Source organism: Pan paniscus, chromosome 1 (genome assembly GCF_029289425.2).
Source record: "Pan paniscus chromosome 1, NHGRI_mPanPan1-v2.0_pri, whole genome shotgun sequence".
NCBI lineage: Eukaryota > Metazoa > Chordata > Mammalia > Primates > Hominidae > Pan > Pan paniscus.
The window spans coordinates 124063496-124089441 of NC_073249.2; the positions used below are offsets into that span (position 1 = coordinate 124063496).

General features: G+C 33.2%; 1 protein-coding gene across 3 annotated transcripts in view; it reads left to right on the top strand.

Annotated features, from left to right (window-relative positions):
* The window catches only part of COL11A1 (collagen type XI alpha 1 chain), a 233700-nt gene that overhangs the window by 148663 nt on the left and 59091 nt on the right, over window positions 1–25946 (top strand). For all 3 annotated transcript variants that reach the window (XR_008626073.2, XM_034932204.3, XM_003808494.7), the window contains exons 42-46: window positions 13113–13220; window positions 19622–19729; window positions 20960–21013; window positions 24934–24987; window positions 25491–25598. Coding sequence is in view for 2 of the 3 variants with exons in the window: in XM_034932204.3 (XP_034788095.3) it covers window positions 13113–13220; window positions 19622–19729; window positions 20960–21013; window positions 24934–24987; window positions 25491–25598 (432 nt within the window). In the remaining variant the exon portion in view is untranslated. The remainder of the gene's footprint in view (window positions 1–13112; window positions 13221–19621; window positions 19730–20959; window positions 21014–24933; window positions 24988–25490; window positions 25599–25946) is intronic.

Here is a 25946-nt window from a genome sequence, read left to right on the forward strand (position 1 = left end):
AACTTAATAAGACAAAAGTTCTTATTTAGATATAGAATCTTCTAAAATTTCAGTAAAATGCAATCCATTTAACCAGACCTTCAGATTCTAAAGATATCTTCTAGGAATAAATGATGTTTTAAGAAAAATGCACACTGAACTAATCATCTGAGCTGTGACTACAAGGATTAAATTGTTTTAAGTTATTTTTTAGGAACCAAGCACTGAAGCTCTCTCAGGGGTTGGGAACAGTTGAAACCAGTGTATTTGTAGGCTGCATACTATGTCCAGGGGATACAATTTTCAAAATGTTAATTGAAATATGTATAGTTACATGTAGAATAACATTAAATGTACTTTTATTTATTTGGCTTCAACTGTGTATTTGACAATTATTACTTACTTTGTTATATGCAACTGAACATCACAGTAGATATTCTTTGAGATAAAATAGGATAAACAATTTTGAAAAGAAATACACCAAAGACTAAATAGCACTGTAAGTTGGTTGGTGATTAAATGCCTAATGACATACAAACAATAAATGTTAATTCTATGAGGGAGGTAGAAAGAGAATATAAATAAGGGGAAGGGCCATGTGGAAAAGGTGACCCTTGAACTTGGCTTCACAGAGTGCAGAAGATTACAAAATCGTTGAAGAGCAAGAAAATATTAGGAAAGAGATGTGATGTTTAATTAGTATCTGTTTTTGCCCAAGTGGGACAAAATTTGGGAGATGGACTAACATTTGTTGAATTCTTGCTAGCATCTAAGCACTCTGCTATTTTACATAATAAAAAACTAAATCACTAATACAACATATAATTACTGAAGCTCTGAAATTGCAAGATGTAGTCATTTGAATATTTGAAATATACAGAACAAGTGGAGTAAACAAATTGAAGTTTTAAGAAAACAAATCTGTCATTAATGTTTAATATATAACAGAGATAGGAGAGAATAGATCACAAAAGTCCAGTGACCAATGTCAACATTGGAGTGAGCCAATGACTTGGGCAATGTGGAATCCAAGGACATTGCAGATGTAGCAAACACGGAGGGGGCGAGGTAGTAGGATTTATGACTAAGATTTGATGTGGGCAGTGAGGACAAGTGAAAACCGAACAATGACCTCAAGCTTATGTCCTTGAGAGAATGACAGTTTGGTGATGCCTTCCATGCCTAGAGCAATTTTACCTCATCAAGAGCAACAACAAACAAAAACCAGAAATATGCACACACAAAAACTTTTAAAACCTCTTGGCAGTAACAAAAAATTACAAAGGATTTTATACTTTGCTAATAGATATGCTTGATAGATGCTCACTGTGTTTATTTGAAATTAATAACCATTCTTATATTCACAAATCAAATATGCAAACATCAACCAATTAAAATTATTCCTTAAAGTTGTTGGAAAAGGATTCACTAAAAGGAAGACACCATACACATTTATTAGTTCCTAACACTATTATTTTAATTGCTGCAGAATCTAGTGAAGCAGTGCATGATGATGACTCAGTTCATAACAAGTGCTGAGCGAGCCTTAGTTTACTCCATTTAAAGTGATTACATCACATAAAATTTGATTTTGAATTTTTTTATTCCAAATGACAGATAAAACAAAAACTGGATGGTTTTCTAGATGTGAAGTATAATTTATCTAGAAAATTAATAATGTCAATTCTTATTTTTTGAGGTTCAAAACTTACTATGAGTTTCCCTTGCAATTAATATTGAAAAAAAAAGAATCAGGAGTAGGGATTTCTTTAAAAGGTAACAAGTTCTGCTTTGCAATGTTAATAGAAAAGGTGATGGCAAAATATTAAAGGGGAAGTATTTGATCAGTTGGTGAGAAATGATAAAATTCTGAGTCATAAGGAATAAAGGCATAAGAACATCTTCTAAAAATTCATTTTATAATGTATATGTCTGAGTTTATATCAATCTTATGTTAACTTTACCTTTAGAATATTGACCAAATAATGGTAAGTGCAAGACAGGAATTCACAGAAACAGAGTGATGAGTATTCAGCGGTTATTTGTATTAAGGAAAAAGCAAAGCAAAGTGATGAGTTCTGAGGAAGAGAATGTGAAGTCTAAAGGAAATAGAAAAGGGAAATGAAGTAATATTGAGAGTTTATTCTTTCAACTCTTATGCTAGGTATTTTATATCTGTTATGCTTATTCTTGCAACTTGGAATGGTAGATTTTTTTTTCTATTTTACCATTCCATATTTAAAGACAAAAGATCTGAGGCTTGAAGAAGTATAGAGCTTGCCCAAATTATCTGGGCAAATATCCATGATAGCACTTTACATAAACTCATTTTCAAGTCATCTTGACCCTTCTAAATCTCTGTGAACAATTTTGTCAAAAGAGAGTGAGAAGAGTTAGTATTTCAACTACCTAGGCTTTAATATTACTACATATTCTCTATAACTATTGCTTATTTTGAATGAATCGAAGATGAAACTGATTAAACTAATATACAGGTTGATTTTTTAATGACAAGATGTTTGTCAGAATGCCATTGAACTCTTAGTTTCTTTCACCTATAATGCAATTCATAAGGAATGTAGTTGTGCTGTGTATTTCTGGATTGCTAGGGAAATAATAAATTCCCTCATTGCACAGGATACTGATGAACTAAAATTAAAAGTCCTAAGCAGAGCTTTAATCAGCTAACCTTATTGCTCACAGTGATATTTGCAAAGTTTGTATGTGTCCCAATTATGTAGCTTATGCACTATATCCTTACTATATGACTCTAATCTGCAAAAAGAACAAATATAATATTTAATTCTAATGTATCCATTCAAGTGTTCTATCTATTCATTTATAAGTATATTTAGTATCTATTCTCTTTATTTATAATCCATTTAGTCTGAAGCATAGGTCGTTATTATGACACTCCATAGAAGTGGATTTACTGTACTCAGGTAGGTCTAGGTGTATGTCATTGACTTATATTTAGAGAAACTTTATTTGTAAAACAAATAAACTAAAAAAATCTGTTTGAAGATATGGGATATTGCTTTATACAGGGTCATCTTTATGAATATCCTTGGAAGAAATCTCTTGCTAACCATAGCTTTAAAAATATTTGCAATTTCTTTTTTTCAAGTATGCTTTTTATAGAATATTAAAAATTTTTTTAAATATTAACTGACTTGGTTTTTTTTTTAGTCAATTTGAATTACAAAACTTAGAATTCTTTTCACTTTGGCTTACAGAAATAATGGAGTCAAAATAGAGACGGTACAGAAGATAATGTTTGATAACTATTGTAAAAACTTTTTGAACACAACTTACTATCAAAAGTACCTATGATATACTTTAATATTTTCTATTATATTTTGTTATAGTTCATATTTTTAAATACTGGGCAAGACCTATGAAATTTACCTCATAACCTACTCATGGAGCATAACCTACAGTTAGAAAAATCCTTGGTCTTGGTATGCATTTTTAGTTTACTACTACTACTGGCTCCATTTTACTTCAATAAAAAGTTATTTGCTTACCTGTTTTCCTTGCTTACCTATTTTAAAATTTATATTGTCCAATATTTTATGCATACTATTTAAGCTGCTATAAGTCTTTTTCTGTGAAAGTACCATAAAGAAATAAATACCAGAAAATATCAGACAATCTATTAAACTGAAGTTATATTGATTCATAAAATGGACCTTCCTGCAAAGAGCTTATGGTTTACTGAGGAGGACAAAGAGCAGATAAAATAACATAGTAAATAATAAGAATATACTAAAAGAACAGAAAACACAAAGGTGAGAACAATGTTTTTTGCCTAAGGAAATTATGTTTGAATTGAAGCTGTAAATAAAAACCAGTTTTATCTATGAAAAGCAGCCTTTTTGTGTGCTAAATTTAGTCTTGAACTGCTCATCACTTTTTGTCCTCTTAGTAAAGAACTAGTATTTCAAGGTTAGGGTTATCTAAAGGTTTTGGTCCTGGGAGTTATTGTATACTGAGGAACGTTCTGTCGTGCTATCACTTATGACAAAATTATACCAATAGGGTGCTGTGACGTTGGGATTTTAAAGTCTAGGAAAACCAAGTGTTCCCTGTATACGTGATGTTGTATCCAAGAACTGGTAACAGATGCCAATCAAATCCAGGGCATGTCTTCTGATCTCAGGGGATGTAGTTACTAAATGGATGTCTTGATGCACACACAAGACAGAAAGTAGCAAGAGACTGAACATCAAGAGAGAAAGGCAGTGCAGCATTTTTCTGCATGATGAACATAAACTGGGTAAATGTTTTCTATGTATGTAAACAGATATATGTAAATATATCATGCAACAAATTCTCAGCTTTCACCTACTGCATATATTTTTATAAAACAAAATCAAGGAAAATAATATTTAGGGAAAATATATTTTCCCTAAATAATCTCTCCTCCAGATATTCTTTATGGTAGAGAACAATCTCATTAACAACAGTTATTTATCTAAAAATGAGATTAAAACAAATATAGTAGTATGTTTTGTAAAAGCCTTCTATCTTTACAATCACATGTATATTTTATCCCTAGGAGTTGTGGAAGTTAACATGCAGAAAGTATATGAAAGGAGCTAGATAGCTGGTACAGGATATATGTCCAGTATTTAAAATTGTGCGGTATAGCGGTCTTTACTGTTTTCCTGTGACTCCTATTATGTGACCATCCCCCCATGATTCTGACTTTATTTTCCTCTTTATTTATTATTTCTTCTTCTTCTTCTCATTGCTTCTCTAAGAGTTCACATTCTCTTCCTATCATAATTCCTATTCCTCTTACTTTTTTTTCTTCATCCTATTTCTGAGAACCTTCTTTTCCTTGGCTTTTACTTATTCTTCAAGCAAGGGAATAACCAAGGTTTAAAAGGATGTCATGTACCGACATGCCAAGTCAGATTCTATACATTTTAAGATAAAGCCCATTTTCTCCATTGTGACCCCGGTAGACCTTAGTGGACTATGATTACATCCAACTAGGGATGAGATAAATGTAGCAATAGTGATGGGGACCAGTGATCAAAATCTGAGGTATTTGATTTGACTTTGATCATCAGAGTCTATGCTTTAAATTCTGATAATTCTTGATAGTTCATCTGAATTTTTAGTTCACGTAATCTAAAATGTATGTCATGTAGAGAGTGAAAGTACTTCATAGTTTTGACATGAAGGTCAACTTCTTTTTTTTTTTTTTATTTCAAGAGGAAGTTTCGCTCTTGTCGCCCAGGCTGGAATGCAGTGACGCAATCTCGCCTCACTGCAACCTCCGCCTCCTAGGTTCAAGTGATTCTCCTGTCTCAGCCTCCTGAGTAGCTGGGATTGCAGGCACCCACCACCAACCCGGATAATTTTTGTATTTTTAGTAGAAATGGGGTTTCACTATGTTGGCCAGTCTGGTCTCGGGCTTCTGACCTCAGGTGATCCACCCGCTTCAGCCTCCCAAAGTGTTGGGATTACAGGCGTGAGCCAAGGTGCCTGGCTGAAGGTCAACTTTTTAAAAAGACAGAGCAGACGTGCTTTTGCCCTCTAGTTGTATAGCTCTGGTTCGTAAGCGCTTTATGTGTTTATGCTTCTATTTTTCTCTCTAGTGGGCTGCATCTTAACTGAATGCTGATGAGGTGATTTGTCTATCACTTTCATTTACTTTACAAATGCTCATCAGAATATGAAACATCCAGTGAAAATAACTGATAAAACATTTATTTTGGTGTTCTCATCTGTGTGAGGGATTAGGGAAATACTTTCTATTCCCATTGCTCCAGGAATATAGACCAATGCTATTGCTTCTTGTTTCATTATCATTGTAAGTTTTAGATGAAGGTGCAGCAGGATTTAGGGGAAGGGCTGCAGAAGGGGATAAAGCTAATACACAAGTAAAGAAAGGTAACTAAGTAGAGAAAGGTAAATTCTTCCTTTTTAAAAACATGTAAATGTTCACTTTTCAGTTCAAAACAAGAGAAAAATGGCATGTTTTCCATAGTTGTTAATATTTAGTACCGAAATAACAGAACACTTATGATATTATGGTCATTGTAATTCATGAAATTAAACAGATATGATTGCCTTTGGGAAACATGTTTTTATTGTCATTTAAATCACATATTAAGCAAATAATATTGCTATAATTTTTAGTCCCTCCTTTGAGTTCTTTCTAGCTAAGCACTTTCAATGTATAAAATATCTATCCTTCTTGCAGAGAGACAAGTATACAAATAGTTAAAAGTTAGGATTAACAATGCCATATTATGAGGAAAAAGCCCTACCCTTCTTTTAACAGGGTATTTTATACCTGTTGTTTTGATATTCATCTATTAATGTATTAAATATGCCATACAATTTTCTGGATCTTAGTTTACTTTTCTGTAAAATTTTACTTCTACAATTATTTGAGATTTTATATCTATTTTTGGAATATATAACTGTTCACTTACAGTCCTCTAACATCTATTACATTTATACTTTTTGACAGGCATTGTTCAAAGAACTTTATTTATATTAAACATGACAAAAACCTGATGACAAACTATTTCTGTCTCTATTATGACAGGCATTGTTCAAATAACTTTAGATGTATCATAGTAAACATCACAAAAACCTGATGACAAACTATTTCTCTCCATCTATGGCAACAAAAGTGGCCCATAGAGAGTTTGCTCCAGATCAGAAAGCTCGTGGTTCCAGTGCTAGAGAGGGAAAGATCATACACTTAATTGACACACTTATTTATGGCATACTATGTGCCAGTAACTACTCAAACTGCTGGAGATCAATGAAAAAAGAAAAAAAAAAAGAAAAATCAAAAACCTCTACCTTTGTGAAGTTGATCATTATCTATTTTACCTATGCTTAAAGACAATCATTCAGTTTAGATATAATAGTTTATTTATCTGACAATTATAAAGTCCCTTGTTCTTTAGCCAGCTATACAGCAATACAAAAATGTCTCACTATATATGCCTACTCTTTATGCAAACAAAAAAAGTATATACACAATGTGAGTTTCTCAAGGGCTGCTTCCTGCCATAATACATTTCATATTCACAATCAAGTGTCCCAAGAGAATAGATTCTCATTAGTGTTGAACATGGAGTTTTTAGTTGAATGTCTAAATGGGACCTTCTTTTCATGTTGGGCTTAGATTTTTGCTTAAAAAACATAACTTCTCCAGTGATTCTGTTGAGATTAAAGGATTCATAGGCTTATTCTTTTAAAGTTGGCATGAGAATATTTAAATAAGATTTGCAAGTTTGCTATGTCATTTGCTTAATGGGTAGGTACCATCAGAGATTTTCACTTTTCATTTATAGATATATAAAATAAAATTATAGCAGAGCATGCTGTTATTACAAACATCTAGGCTTTGAGAGTGTTTGAAGTAACTAATAGAAAAAGAAATTGCAGTTGTACTTTAGGGCATGGATATACATTCCAAAAGTCTCCCCTTGTTTTCATCTGTTGTTTCAAAGTTTATGAGCTGTGACAAGATCATGAGCAATATTTTAACTACAGAAAAGTAATATATTCTCGACACTAATTTTAATGCAGCTTCCACAAGCAAGATGACAATCTGAAATTTAAGCTTATGAATGCTCCAAGGGAGAAATTAAAACAGTTAAGCTTTTAAATAAAAAATAGTATACAGTATCTGGCTGGGCATGGTGGCTCACGCCTGTAATACTAGCACTTTGGGAGGCCAAGACAGGTGGATCACGAGGTCAAGAGATCGAGACCATCCTGGCCAACATGGTGAAACCCTGTCTCTACTAAAAATACAAAAATTACCTGGACGTGGTGGCGGGTGCCTGTAGTCTCTGCTACTCAGAAGGCTAAGGCAGGAGAATCGTTTGAACCTGGGAGGTGGAGGTTGCAGTGAGCCAAGATCGCACCACTGTACTTCAGCCTGGTGACAGAGCAAGACTCCATCTCAAAAAAAAATAGTATACAGTACCTACAAACTACACATATTGCCATAGAGTCAAATCAGCATTCTGTCTCTTCTTGATATACTTTAAAATAATTATTAAAATATTTCAATTAATTTTAAATAATAAACATACTTCGGTATAAATTTAATAAGCATTATTTTCATAAGTAAAAGCCATGGCTTATTTTCATATAACATGTCAATCATAATGCATCCAGTTAAGGTAATATTTATTTTCTTTCATTTTGAAACCATTTCTTACCGGGAAAATATACATTCAATTGCAATTTTCCTGCAAATTTGAAAAATTTCTCTTGATTACATGTGTGTACATTTGAAGCCTAATTTTTATTTTATTTTATTTTATTTTATTTTATTTTATTTTTTTAAGACGGAGTCTGGCTCCATTGCCCAGGCTCTGGAGTGCAGTGGCGCGATATCGGCTGACTGCAAGCTCCACCTCCGGGGTTCATGCTATTCTCCTGCCTCAGCCTCCCGAGTAGCTGGGACTACCACCTACCACCTGCCACCACACCCGGCTAATTTTTTGTGTTTTTAGTAGAGACGCCACCACGCCCAGCTAATTTATTATATTTAGTAGAGACAGGGTTTCACTGTGTTAGCCAGGATGGTCTCAATCTCCTGACCTCGTGATCCACCCGCCTTGGCCTCCCAAAGTGCTGGGATTACAGGTGTGAGCCACCACGCCCGGCGTGACGCCTAAATTTTTAACATGTTCAACATGTTTGCATACATAATAAAAACACAAATGCATTATAGTTATTTAATGCATACAGTCAATATATTATTGTTTGTTAATATGAATTAAGAGACATGGAGATATTTACTACTCAGAATGTAGTGCCAAGTGCTGCATTAATTCACTCCAAAAATAATGGTAGAAAACCAAGGTTCTATAAGAAAGTGTATAAGAAATACTTTGAAGGATTTCATGCTTCTAATTCTCAGGAAAATACAATTTTTTGGTAAGATGGTATATCAGTCCATTTTCGTGCTGCTATAAAGAACTGCCCGAGACTAGATAATTTATAAAGGAAAGAGGTTTAATTGACTCACAGTACAGCATGGCTGGGGAAGCCTCGGGAAACTTACAATCATGGTGGAAGGCAAAGGGGAAGCAAGGCACCTTCCTCACAAGTAAGCAGGAAGAAGTGCCGAGCAAAGGGGGAAGAGCCCCTTATAAACCATCAGATCGCAAAAGAACTCACTCATTGTCAGGAGAACAGCATGGGGGAAACTGACCTCATGATTCCATTGTCTTCACTTAATCTCTCCCTTGACAGGTGGGGATAATGAGGATTATGGAGATTATAAAGCAAGATGAGATTTGGGTGGGAACACAAAGCCTAACCATATCAGATGGTTATTGACCTGGGTCAAAAAAAAGAGGCTGGAATTTTAGTAGTATAGGAAAAGACCAAAGACTTTCCATGTCAGAAGATAAGTGTGACCAAATATTCAGAAGTGAAAATTGGACATATTGTGTTAGAGAGACAGTGAGAGATGTAATATTTTAGGAGAAAATAATGCTCAAAGTAGAATGCTAAGATATAAAGTAAAAAAAAAAAGTCTAAGAATGTGAGTTGAATATTTTCTAGGATGACTGAGGATAAATATATTCTCAAAAAGATGCATTAACCCACACTATTTCAGAGTTCAGCATAGGTGAACTCTGAAATAAGGAGTGAAGGCAGATGAAAAAGTACCATGGTGTCTCCAGTGAAATGTGTTGAAAAATTACCAAAACTGAAAACAGTCCTTTGTTGTTGAAAATTTCAAATAAACTTATAAACAATATGACAAAGAGCAGAGATTTTTTTTTTTCTTTCGAGACAGAGTCCTGCTCTGTCACCTAGGCTGGAGTGCAGCAGTATAATCACAGCTCACTGCAGCCTTGACCTCCCTGGGCTCAGGTGACCCTCCTGTCCTGAGTAGCTGACTACAGGTGCATGCCACTACACCCAGATAATTTTTGTATTTTTATTAGAGAGGGGGTTTCACCATGTTGTCCAGGTCTTGAACTCCTGGCCTCAAGCAATCTGCGCACCTTGGCCTCCCAAAGTGCTGAGATTACAGGCATGAGACACAGTGCCCGGCCAAGAGCAGAGATTCTAATGAATTGTGTAGCAAAGGTCAAATGAACTAAATGAATGATGGAGAATGATTATTTGGATAAAGGAAACAAGCATTTTCATCAATTCCTTTAAGTTTTTTCTTTGTTTGTTTTACACAATGTTCAACCAAAATGAGCTTGTTCTGGTAGAAGTGGCTCTTAAGTGGCTATATTTCTTCCATTTATTAAAATTTAGCACAATTCATTGTACCCATGAGTTGTATGGGTACAATGAGTCAAGGAAATTTTGTTTTCACCATTTATAAACTGCTAAGCATTGTAGAAAATACTTGGTAGTGAATTAGGGCACACAGAACTTGAGTCCATGGTTTTTAACTTAAAAATATACAAGTCATACGGCAATAAAATTATATTGCATATGCAAAGCACTTAGCACAATAATTGTTAATTAGTAGGTATAATAATTGTAAGTCAGTTAATTCTCTTAAAATGGACTTCAAACTTTTGTTGATTCTCCCCTTTTTTCATTCTAGTCTAGTACCCATCAACTTCGCCATAGCCTAATGTGATATCTTCCTAGGGTATTATTTGAACAGTTAGGGTTTAAACAGGATTAAAGAGAGAAAAATTTTATGGCCCGACAAATTAAAATCGCACCTCTTTTTGTATAGCCAATTACAAATAAAATACTGAAGAAGTTAAATTGAATGCTTATTCTAGATTTGATAAAACTAATGGATAGCAATCATTTTGTGAGTGTTAGAAGTGAAATACTAAACAAAATTGTAATATAGTCACCTTATATGTACATTGATCCTCAATAAATCAGTGTTTCAGATTAGTGGAGATTTATGTTTAGTGGTATTAATTTTAACTTGAATAGAATAACCCTAGTTGCATCATGTGTTGTCTTCTGTTGATGTGTTTCTGTTACCAAAAAAGGAGCACTTTTATTGCTGACTTTTTTCTTTCCTCTCTTTTTAGTAATTCAAGGGACACCTTTGCATTCCTCTCAATTCATAGACCTTGCTCTTCTTGCTCTTCTTCTTATCCATCTCCTATACTTTTTTCTTCCTTCCTGACCTCCCTCTCAAAGAATTAGAGGCAAATATTTGTGTTCTTTTTACTCTTAGGGTTGCTCATTTTGAATGTGCAACAGTAGGAGGATTCTATTATTTTTTCTACTGCACTGACTTCTATAATCATTCAACAGGAGTCTGTTACCTGGTTAACAGTAATACAACTTGTGGTTGACTATTTTATTCATAAAATATTTTAATATTATTAAATTAAAAAATACATTGATGAAAGAGTATATATTTATTATCTAAAAAGTACTAACTGCAATTTTCTCTTATAACTATAGCCTCCTCTTTAGTATTTGGAATACTTCATTGGTAAAAATAGAGTTTACATACAACTCATTTATTATGCAATATAAGAATATTCCCTAGATTAGTTTTTGAATATATACTTACTCACAGCTCAAAAATGCCACTTTTGTTTATATAAAGCTCAAATTTCACAATTTCCTTAACTATATTTTTGGCAATGTCTCTCCAAATTATTTCTATCACCTAACTTTAAGATACCCAATAATTACAAACATCGATGTCCTCATTAGAAAGAACCAATGGGTGGCTTTGTCAAGAAATCAGAGTAGAGTCCAAGCTCAGGGTTCTCTTAACTAGTTATATGATTACAGGAAGGACGGTTAACTTCTTTGAACCAGAGATTCTTCATTTTTAAAACAGATGCTACAACAGCTCTATAAACTACCTGGAATTGTTGTGAGAATAAAATAAGATGAAAGTTAAACTGATTTGTGAATTGTAAAGCATTATGTTAATACAAGTTGTTGGTATAGTTACCATTTTTATCACATGTAATTAGTTTCTTGGTTAATAAAAATACAAATTAGAACAAAGTCAATAATGTAAATTTGTATAATAAAATGATTTCTAATATATTGTAGTATAATAGTAGAAAACATAAAGTAATATATTTTCCAGCTTTTATAAATAATTTTCTCTCTGAGTTTTGAAATGATGATGTTATTATCTAAGTATGTTAATTATTAAGAAAAAATACTAACAATTATATTTTCTAATATTTTACATTTAGTTTAAACATAAAATAAAAAGATAAATTGTAATTTAATCACCCCTCTGAGAATCCAAAGACAATTTTTTGTTATCTTTTAGTAACTAAAATTGGAAGTAGAAATAGATTATACTTGAGCTTTACAATACTTAGTATGTATGTTTGCATTTCTTTTATTCTTGTTTTAATAATGTTTTCTTAAATTGTTGGTACAGATAATTACTATAAAAGCAGTATCTGTGTGATTATTTTCTAAAATCTATATATATGAGGTTTTTTAAAAAAGCAAACTAGTTAAAAGCATTACATCTTTTTTGAAACTCAGTTAAAAAAAATTTAAAAACCTAATCAGATTCAAATGATCTCATCAGTGTTCATAAGACCCAGTGGTCCTATAGAACTCTAAGTTGAATTTAATAGCTTATCCTTTGGGAAAACATCCAAACTTTAGGATAGTGATTATCAAATGTTATTTTGTAAAAAATTTTGTGTGTATCCTAATGCAAAGAATTTCTGAACCCATTTTTTTTATTTTGAAACCTTGGTTCAGCACATTTGAAAAAAAGCCTAGAAATAACTTCAAGAAACACTAGTTTAGGGATTGTATTCTGCCAATTCATTATAATACAGGGAGAAATTTATGTAGGAGGTTATTAGATATATTTTTTATAAAGCATTGTGCACAATTATGAACACTTAAATGGAAACAGATAACATTAAATAAATATTAAATACATCTAATTTTGAAGTATTTTTTCATCTCATCAATATTTTCTAACATCAACATCTATGCTTAATATTGGGGCTGGAAATTAGTCTCTCAAATAGTGGATTCAACTGTTTCTCTTTGGGATCTTAAAATTATCTAAACTCTAAATGTTTCTTTAACATAATTTACTAGACTGTAAGAAGCTATTGTTAAATAAGTGATTCTTAAGCCAGTATTACTTTCTTTAATAACAAAATACTTCTTTTCCTGTGTACTAGGGCTCACCAGGAGAACGTGGGTCAGCAGGTACAGCTGGCCCAATTGGTTTACCAGGGCGCCCGGGACCTCAGGGTCCTCCTGGTCCAGCTGGAGAGAAAGGCGCTCCTGTAAGTAATGTCTAGGAGAAAATATATTATGCTGCTACCCTGTACACGTTATAACTTTTTATTCAATAATATTAGCTTTTCATACACCACCGTATTCTCTCTGCATATGTGTCTGGCATGTAAATACCCTGGCTCGTATATGTATAATAGAGAAAATTTCAAATTCAATTAAATGAGATGACATTTTCCCACACTTTATGAAACCGTAATACCTGTGAGGGAGTTGGATATTATTAATGTAAAAGGCTTTTCATTTTGCTTTTTTAAAAAAAAAAAAGTTGTGAGTTTTTTATTGAAGCTATACCTTGCTGCTTTACATTAGAAAAGTGTGAACTTTTTACACCTCTTGTAATACAAATTCAATTTCAAGCATTTCCATAGTCTGTAAATAAGACTCATAGAAAGTAGCTGCCCTTCTCATGTAATCTGAGCTCCGAACGCCAGTGAGTGAGACGGGGAACATCTCACTAATTATTTCATCTAATATCTATTGGATTTTAACATTTTTTGGGGGGGTTTATTATACTTTAAGTTTTAGGGTACATGTCCACAATGTGCAGGTTAGTTACATATGTATACATGTGCCATGCTGGTGTGCTGCACCCATTAACTCGTCATTTAGCATTAGGTATATCTCCTAATGCTATCCCTCCCCCCTCCCCCCACCCCACAACAGTCCCCAGAGTGTCATGTTCCCCTTCCTGTGTCCATGTGTTCTCATTGTTCAGTTCCCATCTATGAGTGAGAACATGTGGTGTTTGGTTTTTTGTCCTTGTGATAGTTTACTGAGAATGATGATTTCCAGTTTCATCCATGTCCCTGCAAAGAACATGAACTCATCATTTTTTATGGCTGCATAGTATTCCATGGTGTATATGTGCCACATTTTCTTAATCCAGTCTATCATTGTTGGACATTTGGGTTGGTTCCAAGTCTTTGCTATTGTGAATAGTGCCGCAATAAACATACGTGTGCATGTGTCTTTATGGCAGCATGATTTATAGTCCTTTGGGTATATACTCAGTTTATATTTACATGACTATGGACTATTCCACTCATTATGTTTAGGTTTCTTTGTTAAGATTTCTTCTCTATTTTTTTTCCTGCTTTTGATATGATTGTATTTTTGAAAAATGATTCTCTCTTCCTACAAGATTAAAACACAAACTGTTTCAGTAAATGTAGATAAAAAGTATTGGCTCTGATACACAAAAATATAAGTTGAATATTTTTGTATACTGGTAAGTATTGATATATAAAATTAAGCTTAAGCTTATATTCAAAAATACTCCTCTATCACTAAGACTTCAGTTTTATCAAGTTGATTTGCTTTCATTGTCTATGCATTTTCTCTAATTATTCTGTGATATTATTCCAATATTTCTGTTTGAGACCATTTTGTGCAGTTATAACAGAATACCACAGACTGGGTAATTTATAATGAACAAAAATATATTGGCTCATGGTGCTGGTGGATGGAAAGTCCAAGATAGTGGGGCCACATCTGGTAAATAACTTCTTGGCACATCATCCCATGGTAGATGGAGAAAGACAGGGCTAGAGAGAGAGAGAGAGAGAGAGAGAGAGAGAGTAAAAAGAAAACAAATTCCCTGTGTTTTAATGAACCCACTAATGCAATAACGGCATTAATTAATTTCATTTTGCCCTCATGGCCTAATCGGCTTTCATTAGGCCCTACTCCCCCACACTGTGGCATTGGGAATTAAGTTTCCAAAAGATGTTTTTTTGGTGACACATTCAAACTGTAGCAAATTAAAAAAAAATGTTTTCTGTAATCCATTACCTTTCAGAAAGAGTTAGAATGTTGGAATGGGCCATGCCACCTGTGGATAGAACTTTTAGGTGACAGAAAAAGCACTTTTAATATGCTGAGAAAATATATTTTATAGTGTACTGTCTACTAGGAGAAGATAGAAAATAGATTCAGTTCCTTTAATACAAATTAATTAAAAAATATAGGGAACACATATTTTGCACAATACACTAAATAATGCATACAGAGAAAATAGACATAAATTGCTTTGTATACAAATTGAGAATATACTAATTAGATAAGTTAATATTTCTGTGAAGATAATATATTGAATGGTAGATTTTAAAGTGGATAAAAACCTTAGATTTATGAAGAATAAGTAAGTTATTGAAATAAAGATCAGAATATCAAAAAACATTGAAACCGATAAGAAATTAATTAGGTGAGACAGATGAAAAATTATTGACATTAGCCTTTGTAAGAGCCAGGATTCAGGCCTGAGTTTTGTTGGTAATTAGTGATATCATAACTAGAGAAGGGAAAAGGGAATGCCTTGCTTCCCCATTCTCTTTCAGTTATCCCAGCCAAGGACAACAACTCCAGCATGTTCATTCCATTTTCTATTAGCCAAAATTAGCTATTTAGAATAACTAAGGGGTAGGCACTGTATTGTTAGCATTATACTTTTGAAGGAGCTGTCTGCTTAGGGACAGTAACATAAAGTGGGTAATAAGAGTGTTCAGTGAAAGGAGTTATAGATATCCACTCAGAGGTTTAATAAAAACTGATGAAAATATTGGGCAAAATGTTATATCTAGCCTTTACTTCTTCCTCTTTTCAAATATAAATTTTAGATCTTACCTCTGCTGAGCAGCTTATCTTATAAAAATGTTATGCAGTTATCAGCAGGTTTACACTTGCATTAAAAGAAAGACAAGATGTGACCTGTGGAAGACAAGCCGTTGGTCTACCTACCCATCAACCCTGCTTCCTAGAATGGAGAAATGTCCTAATTAGCATCCCTATATTAATCAGTTAGATTAGAAACTCTAGGAGGTGGGTCTGGAAAGCAGGTAAGAAGAAAGGGGCTAAAACCTTCTCCAACTTAATTTCATTGATAGAAAGTTTTGATAGGGAAACTGATTCTAATGAAAACTATTAGTTACTGGATGCAAAGATTACAGAGAAGAAGTGATTTTAACTATGCATCTATTTGGGGACAGTTGTCGAAATTGGGGGGAAGAGCTAGATCTAAAACACAGTGAAGTCAATGCACTAACTATAACTGAATTAGGCAATAGCAGTTTGAAATTTTAGGAAAAATACTCTTCAAATACTTATTTACAATTTCTAGCATGTATGTGTGTATAATTGCAGAGAAAATAATCAGTGCCAGAATTGTAAGTCTGGGAGTCATTTAAAATAAGAGTGACGTTTAAAAGCATATTTTTGGATTACCACGTGATGTAGTGTTGAGAGAAAACAGAAGCCTGGACTCAAGTCTTAATGGAGAATTATAATGGGTATAAGTTCTGAAAGCATCTAATAAGAGAGAAAAATAGTCCATGAGGTTTTCTGTTTGTGTGTGTGTGTGTGTGTGTGTGTGTGTGTGTGTGTGTATCTCCAGAGGCATGCCATCAAACAGAACAAGACATAAACGAGTTCCCTTTTGTGGGATGTTGTAAAATATCGAGAATACTGAAATCCGAAAGACAAAGAAATAAAGAGACTGGGATTTTACCTGCTGGGTATTTATACCTTTAGATTAATTCTAAATTGATTCAAAAAGAAAAAAAATTGGACTATAGAGGAGTGGAGTAGGGACATGTAAATCACCTCAAGCAGGGCATGGAACCCATAGAAAAATGAGCCATAGGTGGAAGTACTAATAAGATTGAATGCGTTGCCTCATTATTATTATTATGTGGTGCATATATTTATCTACTTTATCAATAATAAGAAAATAGTCAGTGGAAAAGTTAAGGAGTTAAGGAAATGAGAGTAGACTCAAGTTGCCTGCTTGAAGACAACCAGAAGTGGGTTGGGAGCTACCCCTATCATTTATTTAGTTCATGATTTTGGTTAAGTTATTTAAAATCAAAACCTCTGTTTTCTCAACTCTGAAAAGAAGATGGCCATCTCTGAAAAGAAGATAATCACAGTATTTTGTGAGGACTAGATAAAATTATAGTTCTAAATCATTTTTCAGAATTGTGATAAGTTGTGAGAAGTGTTCAGAATAATCATTACTATTAGTAGTAGTATTATCATTACCATCAGTGTGTGAACCAGAGTGCCATAAAAAAGGATGAAATAATAAACTGAGAGTGAATACACAAATGAGCTTTTGAGGAAGGAGTGATGGATTTTGTGAATTGTAATAAAAGTTGTGGGTGTGAGTATAGGTTAAATATAAGACCATGCCAAATCAAACGAAAGACATGGGGATGTTTAGCTAATTCTATCATTTTTTAAGGAAAGATTTAGTTATTAACGTAAATGGAATGTTAGAAGTGGTGAAATAAAGAACGGTTACAAGGAGAGATGAATGTTTCCAGTAGTTGTGCAGATTGTGGGCCAAGAGATACATAATGGAGGAAGAGTTATGTCATCCTTGAGGAATTATAAATGGCTAATATAAATTTAGAGTGCTGTAGATCTGTTGAATTTCTCCCAGCATCACACAGACCAGGGTCAGAAGAAATGAATGGCAAGTGATTCCTGGCTAGAGATTATGTGTATATAATGAAGGCAGAAGAGAATATATCTGCCTTATTTACAGGAAACCTTATACAAAAGGATTGACTTTTAGAGTTTAAGGCTAGCAAGGGAATTCAAATTAAGGGGAACTATCTGAATTAACTATTGTATTTAATATAGTGAAGTTTGCTGTGAATAGCACAGCACATCCTATGAGTATTGATAGATTTGAAATATCATATTTATTTGAAGAAGATAAAAGGTCTCCAGAGTGACATCAGGGGCATCCTTCTTATAATAATTATGGCATCCTTTTGAAAAACAAGAACATATGAAACCCAGGCAAGTAATAAATTAGTTAACAATTTAATTTTGCCTTATTAATGTTGTTACTTTTGTTGTCATTAATTAAGTAATGTAGCAACAGTTCCTTAAGTGACTACTCTGGTCCACAGGCCAGAGATATAAAATAGAATGCAAAATCAGATGCAATTCCTACCCTCACATAGTTTATTATCTGATAGGGCAATTTGATAATATGCAAAGAATCACTAAATACATATATAATGGCAAACTCAGGTTACTCATATGAATGGAATGTAATAGTGTATGTCAGATTATAGTAGAGAGACCTGCTAGAATTGGGGACTTTCCTTGGACAAGGCATTGATGGTGAGATGTAAAAGATGAGAAGGAATTAACTGTGCAAAGAGTTCTCATAGGGGCATTCCAGGCCAGAGGAACAAAATGTGCTCAGGCAATGTCACAGGAATGGACATGGCATCAGATTTAAGGGACTGAGAAAAATGTCTAGAAGGGTTGGAATGCAGAGAGCAAAGGTTAGGGGAGGCTAGATGTGTTTGGGCAGGTAGCAGGAGCTAGATCATGGTAGGCTGCCCTAAGCCATGAAGTCTTTATCTGAGGAAAAGTAAACAAGTAAATTGATCTAAGAATGTAGGTAACATGATCTGATTGGCTTTCTGGATGCAGTGTGATGAATAGATTGGAAGGAAGTAAGAATACATATGGGGAAAGGCAGGAGGTTTTTTTCAGTAGCTCAGAACAAGGATACCAGTATTATAGAATAAGATGTCAGTGATGGAGATAAAGTCAATATATTCAAGAGATAATTAGGAGATAAAATGTCTAAAACTAAGTCATTTTAAAGGAGCAGGAGATTTTAAGGGAAGTGAGGGAAAGTGGGGTAATGAAAAGGCAAAACCTAATGTCTTGTAGATTCCCAGCTTGTATAACAGAAGGACAGAAAGGACCTCTGAATGCAATCAAGAATATTATCTTGTGCAAAACTGATGAAATTTTGACTTTTAGAAAATAATTTATTTTAAACTACGAAAATATATTTTATCGGAAACAGAAGTTGAGTTCATTATCAAGGCACTTTTTTTAAAAATTACACAGTATAGGTAAATTTAAACATGAAAATAATGCCATTTTCAAAAACCAGGAGAACCAAAACAAACACTTAAAAATAAGAAAGTTATATATGAAACATATAAAGCATATGGCAAAGTTGGACATATGAGCAACTGCATTTTTTGATTTCTAAAGCCTAATACCCATTGCACAGCTATGCCAGTGGCACTAAGGAAGGGGAGTAGAGGCTCAGCAAAGTTTTGCAAATGTAAGGAATCTGATTTGTCAATATACAATAATTGCATGTTTGAAAGAAAAATTCTAAGTTGGGTCCTAATTATTTTTGTGTATCATAGCCTAAGATTTATAAGTGATTTAAAAAAATAGTATTCTTAGTCACAGATGAAGGTAGGGAACATGTATCATTTATTCTTTAAAATGTTTTTCTAAAAAACATTAAACAATATCCTTGTCAAATATAGAAGCTAGATTATTACTCTTGTAGCTGCACTTCAAAACTGTAAAATTAATGATCTTTGGATATTCAATACAGGGAGAAAAAGGTCCCCAAGGGCCTGCAGGGAGAGATGGAGTTCAAGGTCCTGTTGGTCTCCCAGGGCCAGCTGGTCCTGCCGGCTCCCCTGGGGAAGACGGAGACAAGGTTGGTATTCATTATTCGTGTTAGTAGATCCTGTGAAAAAGCTTAATTTTTGTCAAGAATTCTAGATAATTCTAATCTTTATGATTAGGCGCCAGGTGAAAGGTTACCTTTTTCAAAGTTTCACACACATTTTCATATGCTCAAAAGTTTTATTTAAGAGGTTCAGAATTAGTATCTGTTCCATAAAATAGTATGTGATACATAAACAGAAAACTCAATTAAAAGAACAGTGGTAGTGAGAAAAACTAGTAGATGCCAAAATTTATTTATTTTTAAGAATATCCTTCTGAAATGAATATAAAATAAAAAAATTAATTACATGTATATGGTTAGTCCTCATGTCTTGGATATTGTACAATAAGACTTAAGAATGAGCTACATATTTACTTCATAATCCTGTTATCATTTACCAACATGTGAGTACAGACTCTAAGCTCCTAATTCCAAATGTATGGCTGTGTGTTAAATGTTTCAATTGAATATATCATTATAAAATATTATTTAAAAAATTTTAAACCAGCACTCTGATAATGTGCATCATTTTAGCATTTGTAAAATTAGCAGAAAAGAATTTTTTCCGTTATTTTGTTTTTATTTTTATTTGTTACTTTTTTGAGAGATAGAGTCTTGCTTTGTCGCCCAGGCTGGAGTGCAGTGGTGCAACAGGGCTCACTGCAGCCTCAAACTCCTGGACTTGAGCGATCCTCCCACCTCAGCTTCCCAAGTAGCTGAGACTACAAGCATGCCTCACCATGTGCAGCTAACTTTTTTAAAACATTTATTTGTAGGACAGGGTCTCACTATGCTTCCTAGGCTGATCTTAAACTCCTGGGCCCAACCTTTCACCTCAACCTCCCAAAACCTGGGATTACAGGTGCACGACCCAGAACCTAGCTGGTAAAGTAATTTTTGATTAATGTGTAATTATAGATTTTATATATCAGTGTATTTCCATTATCAGTTTATACAGGTAATATTTGAGACAAAATTGATTTTTGAATTATAAATTCAGTTGTAGTATACTTTGAAGTTAAATAGACTTGTCTGTTAACATATTAGTCAATATTAGAAAGCTAGAAGCAGTGGGAACCCAAGATTTTCCATTTTAAACAGTGACATTACACACTAGCATGTAATTATATTAAAGGTAAAATTTAACCGTTTGATGATAATTAAGACAATGCAATAGCATGTTAGAGATAAACTCTAAGTCAAATCTTTCAATTTCAGGGTGAAATTGGTGAGCCAGGACAAAAAGGCAGCAAGGGTGACAAGGGAGAAAATGTGAGTTTCCTACTTCTTATTGAGAGAACATTATTTATTTAACAACTTTTACTGTTTACCATTGATATTTTTATATAGTACTACTTACTTTCCTAGCCAATACTTATAATACCAATACTACATTACCTCTGCAGTTATATAATTCTATAATTTTATATATTTGTGAAGTTTTCTATTTCTGTGATTAAGTAAAGTATGATGATTGTAAGGCCATTATTTATAACTCTGCTATAGCACATGAAAGAGTAACATAATGAAATAGTCTTTTTTGTATGATTATGAGAAATTTTGTATACATATATTTACCAAAATTAACAGTATTACTATGTTCTACATGTATACAAATTGGTCACTCATTCCCATATGTTATAAATACTTATTTTAAAATTTTTCATTTAAATCATAAAACTTCAATATAATTTTGGTTGTTCATTCAAATGGTGTGTTCACTCTTGTCTTTATGATGTTTTTCTTTGGTCACTACCAGTATATATTCTCTTTAAATTATGTATTTAAACATGTTCCTACTTCTTAAATGAAATATATTAGATGATGATACTGTCACATGCTTCAGCACTTCCTTACTAATTTATACTCTCTAAAGAATATCTGTGGACATTATTTTCTAAGTTCTTTATTTTCACTTTTTTTTCCCTTTAAGTATTCATATATTTGCTCTCTGATAGAAACATAAATTGGGGGAGTACAGAGATATGTCCTTCAAGTTTTTTTTTTCACCTAGTATGGAAGTTTATACATTATCCCCAGCAATTTGATTCTAACAGACCAGTCTGGTTCTATTTTGTGATCCATCAGTCTGATGCTTTTAGGGTTGGACTTACTGCCTACATTAACACATAACTGAAAGAAGATTTTTATTAGAATTGATGGAATCCCAAACTGAAGAGTTACCATAGTCCTATGAGATGAATTTTTCTAACTAAAAAGAAAACTCTAGAATGAAAAGAGAAAAAGCTTGCAGTAATAATTGTAGTATTTAATGCATAATTCATTTTTATATGCAGTAAAACAAAACACCAACAAACAGGTGATAGCACTGATACTCCGGATCCATGCTGTAAAATTATGACAAGAAATTGTGTACAGAAAACCGGCTGCATATGTTTGATGCAGTTAGTATTGACTATACATTTACAAAATGTATTTTGGTATCTGCCTTAGTCTGTTTTGTGTTGCTATAAATGAATACCCGAGGCTGGATAATTTACAAGGAAAATAGGGTTACTTGGCTTACAGTTCAGCAGGTTGTACAAAGAAGCCTGGGGCTGGCATCTGCTTGGCTTATGGTGAGGGCTTTTGTACTGTGTCAAAACATGACAGAGAAGGTCAAAGGGGAACCGGGCCTGAACAAAGAGGGACCAAACCCTACAGGAGTGCTGACTTTAAAACAACCCTCTTTCACGGGAACTCATTCATTCCTTCAAGAAACAATTCAATCTCCCCAGAGCAAGAACTCAATCACTATGCAGCTATTCCTGATGGATCCACCTTAAGAACCCAAACACCTCCATTTAGGCCCCACCCCCAACACTGGGAATTAAATTTTAACATGAGTTTTAGTGGGGACAAACCATATCCAGACGACAGCAGTAAATTACTTTAGATTCCATTTAGATTTCGTAATTATAAATAAATACTATTGATTTAATTAGACTACCTTATACACTCGACAGAAGCCACATTTTTAAAAGTTTTATTTACTCCTTAAAAGCAATGCTAAAATGACTGCATGGCCATTATATGGGCCAGCAAATCTCAAATATTTTTGCCTTAGGACCCTTGCATACTCGGAAAGGTTTTTAGGAGCCCAAAAAGCTTTTGTCTATGTGGGTTACTATCATATGAATGAAAGCTGATATATTTAAAATATTTATGTATTGATTTATTTATAATTAAGAATAATAAGCCCAAAGCACTTTTAATAAAAACTAGCTATATTTTTGCAAATAAAAATATATAGTCCCAAGAGTAGCATTGTTACATTTGTTTTGTCTAGCTTAATAGAAGAAGCTATATTCTCATATCTAGTTCAGCCTGTGGTGACATGTTTTTTTGGTTGAAAGCATGAAGAAAATCTAGGCTCACATAAATTATGTAGTTATAAAAGGGAGGAGCATTTTCAGTACCTTTTCAGATAATTTTGAATATTCTTTGATTTTACATAGAAATTTTATAAGTGGTAGTTTTTCTTAAGGGTCAATTGCACAACAGAATTTGAAACAAAAACAGTGAGCTTTTTGTGCTATTACATTATATTCCACTGCTCTATCTTGCACGTTGATGACTATGTTTCATACATAATTTTGTAACATCCTTCATTGATAATTTGGAAATTATTGATTTCCTGGGTAAGGTCCTCAAAGTGTTGACACAATTCTTTATGCAATATTAATATCATAGGAAAATACTTTCAGATTGGGAAGATATAAAGCCTGCAATGGCAGATAAGACATTTCCAAAATTCTAATTTTTGCTTTAAAGTTTGAACGTTATTGACAGTAAATACTGTCAGTTGTTTTCTTTGAAATCCAAGGCTTCCTTTATATTGAATAACATCTGCCAAAATCATACTTATTATTTATAATCACAGTTATTATTTATAACCGATTATTTATAATCACATTTATTATTTATAACTAAAAAATCATAGTTTTTCTGTCAGCCGCTCTTTCAAGTAAAAATAGCGTTCCATTTAAAAGTTAGTGTTCCATGTAAAAGTTCAGCCAGCATTTCAAACTATAATCCAAATGTTTGTAGGGCTTTTTTTTTTTGAGACAAGCACTGTACTTCAGTATGAGGCAAACATACTTTATGTATGTCTTCAATTTGTCAAATGAATATGAAAAGACACATATTCAAGGTCAATATTTAATAATATTAATAACTTTCAAAGCCTCATCAATACAATTACATCCATGACATTCTTAGATGGAACAGCCATTTTTGTGTTGATTGAAAGTATATCGTGGTAAAATACAATAAATGCTATTACAAATGGTAGCTACCAACATGATAAGCGCTAAGTTACCAGCAACTTTATTCACCACGGATTTTACATCATTAGTGCAAAAGTCTATATAGTTAAAGGACAAAAAATGCCTTACTGTTGTTATGAGAAGAGTTATGAACTAGCAGAAGAATCCTAAAAGCATATCAAGAACTCCCAATGGCCCATGAACCAGCTTTTCAAAATCTTGCTTTAACAGTTCCCCCACAAGTAGTAGTTACAATACAGAACAATACAGTTCAATGACAGTTTTATTTCTTTAATGCCTGAACCTTTTATATTGCCTGACCCGTTACTAATGTAAGAAAATGAGACAATGAAGAAATATCTATTCATGTAAGACTCATAATGTCTTTTGAAAACTATTGCTCAAAATAAGAGGTCCTGGTGTACTTAATATATAACAATTAGTTTATATGTGTACGCATATGTGAAAATTCCAAATTTTCATATATTACTACATTCTATCTGTATAGAACCCTCAGAATTCTGATATTCACTCAGAAGACAGTATATAGACAATTTTTTCATGGGCCCTTTCCTAATCATATTTATCTCATTAAAGAAATCTGATACTTTGAAAATTTTCAAATGCGAATCTTACAACTTGATGTCTGATAGCATAGAAATCTATCTTGAAGATTCACAACATTACAAATGAGAGTGTTTTCAACAAATGTCAACTTAAAATTGATTTCAAATGTAAAAGCTTGAGTCTCAAGGAGTAAAATAAATAATGATTGCAGTAAATGCAAAATAATTCTATGTGATGCTTCTTTTTTCCCAAAGGAGTGCAGAAGTGTTTGATCTTGGTAGGCTAAATGTTCTGTTTCATATGGCTGAGGCTCTTCTGGCTTCACTTTAAAAATTACTTATTTTTATCTCACTGCAGGGCCCTCCCGGTCCCCCAGGTCTTCAAGGACCAGTTGGTGCCCCTGGAATTGCTGTGAGTATTCCACATTGTTCAGCAAATCTAAATCCTTACAGCTCCCTGATTAAATTTGTATACTGTCCCATAACCAGTCAATTTTGTGGGGTAATAAGTTTTGTTTGTATGTTTGACATTAAATCAAATTTAAATTATCAAATATAGCTAGCCGTGCTGATTCTTAGAAACAAAACATATTGTAACTTCATTTGAAAGTAAGTAATAATTTGTTGAGAATTCCTTAATAGATAATAATTCAGAAAATTATTTCCGTTATTAGACAGCTTTTACTTCACTTGGTATACAGGATCAAATCAAAATCAGTTATGATCCAGAAGCAAAGAAAATAAGCAAAACAAACAATAGTATATTGGAGCAGATAATGGGCATTTAGTCTACTTTTTACTTGGTTATTCTTAAATACATCTGCTTTGATTAAATTAGAAATGGCCACATTTTTTAATGACTCATATCGTAATGATTTTTTCCAGTTTGTGATAATGTTTCTTTCTCTTCTCTAGGGAGGTGATGGTGAACCAGGTCCTAGAGGACAGCAGGGGATGTTTGGGCAAAAAGGTGATGAGGGTGCCAGAGGCTTCCCTGGACCTCCTGGTCCAATAGGTCTTCAGGTAAGATGATCCTGTCATTGTTTACTCCATCATTTCTACCTACTTCTCACCAGGTTTTCTGGTGGATGTAAAACAAAGTATTTTTTTCTTTTTTTCTACATAAGAACTTGGGTACAATGTTTATCCATAAAGATCATTTTATTTTTAAATGAGCAGCTGAACTTGAAATCATTTTATCATGTATGATTAATTCTCCTGAACATGTATCAGCCCTCGCTCCTGATTCTGGAGTATTTTTAAACCCACCTTAATTATTACACTTCCTTTCTTCACTCCCATTTTGTTTGGAAAATGAATTACAACCTTGCCTAAGTCTGATACTTAAAAGTAAGATAGGAGGAGCCAAGA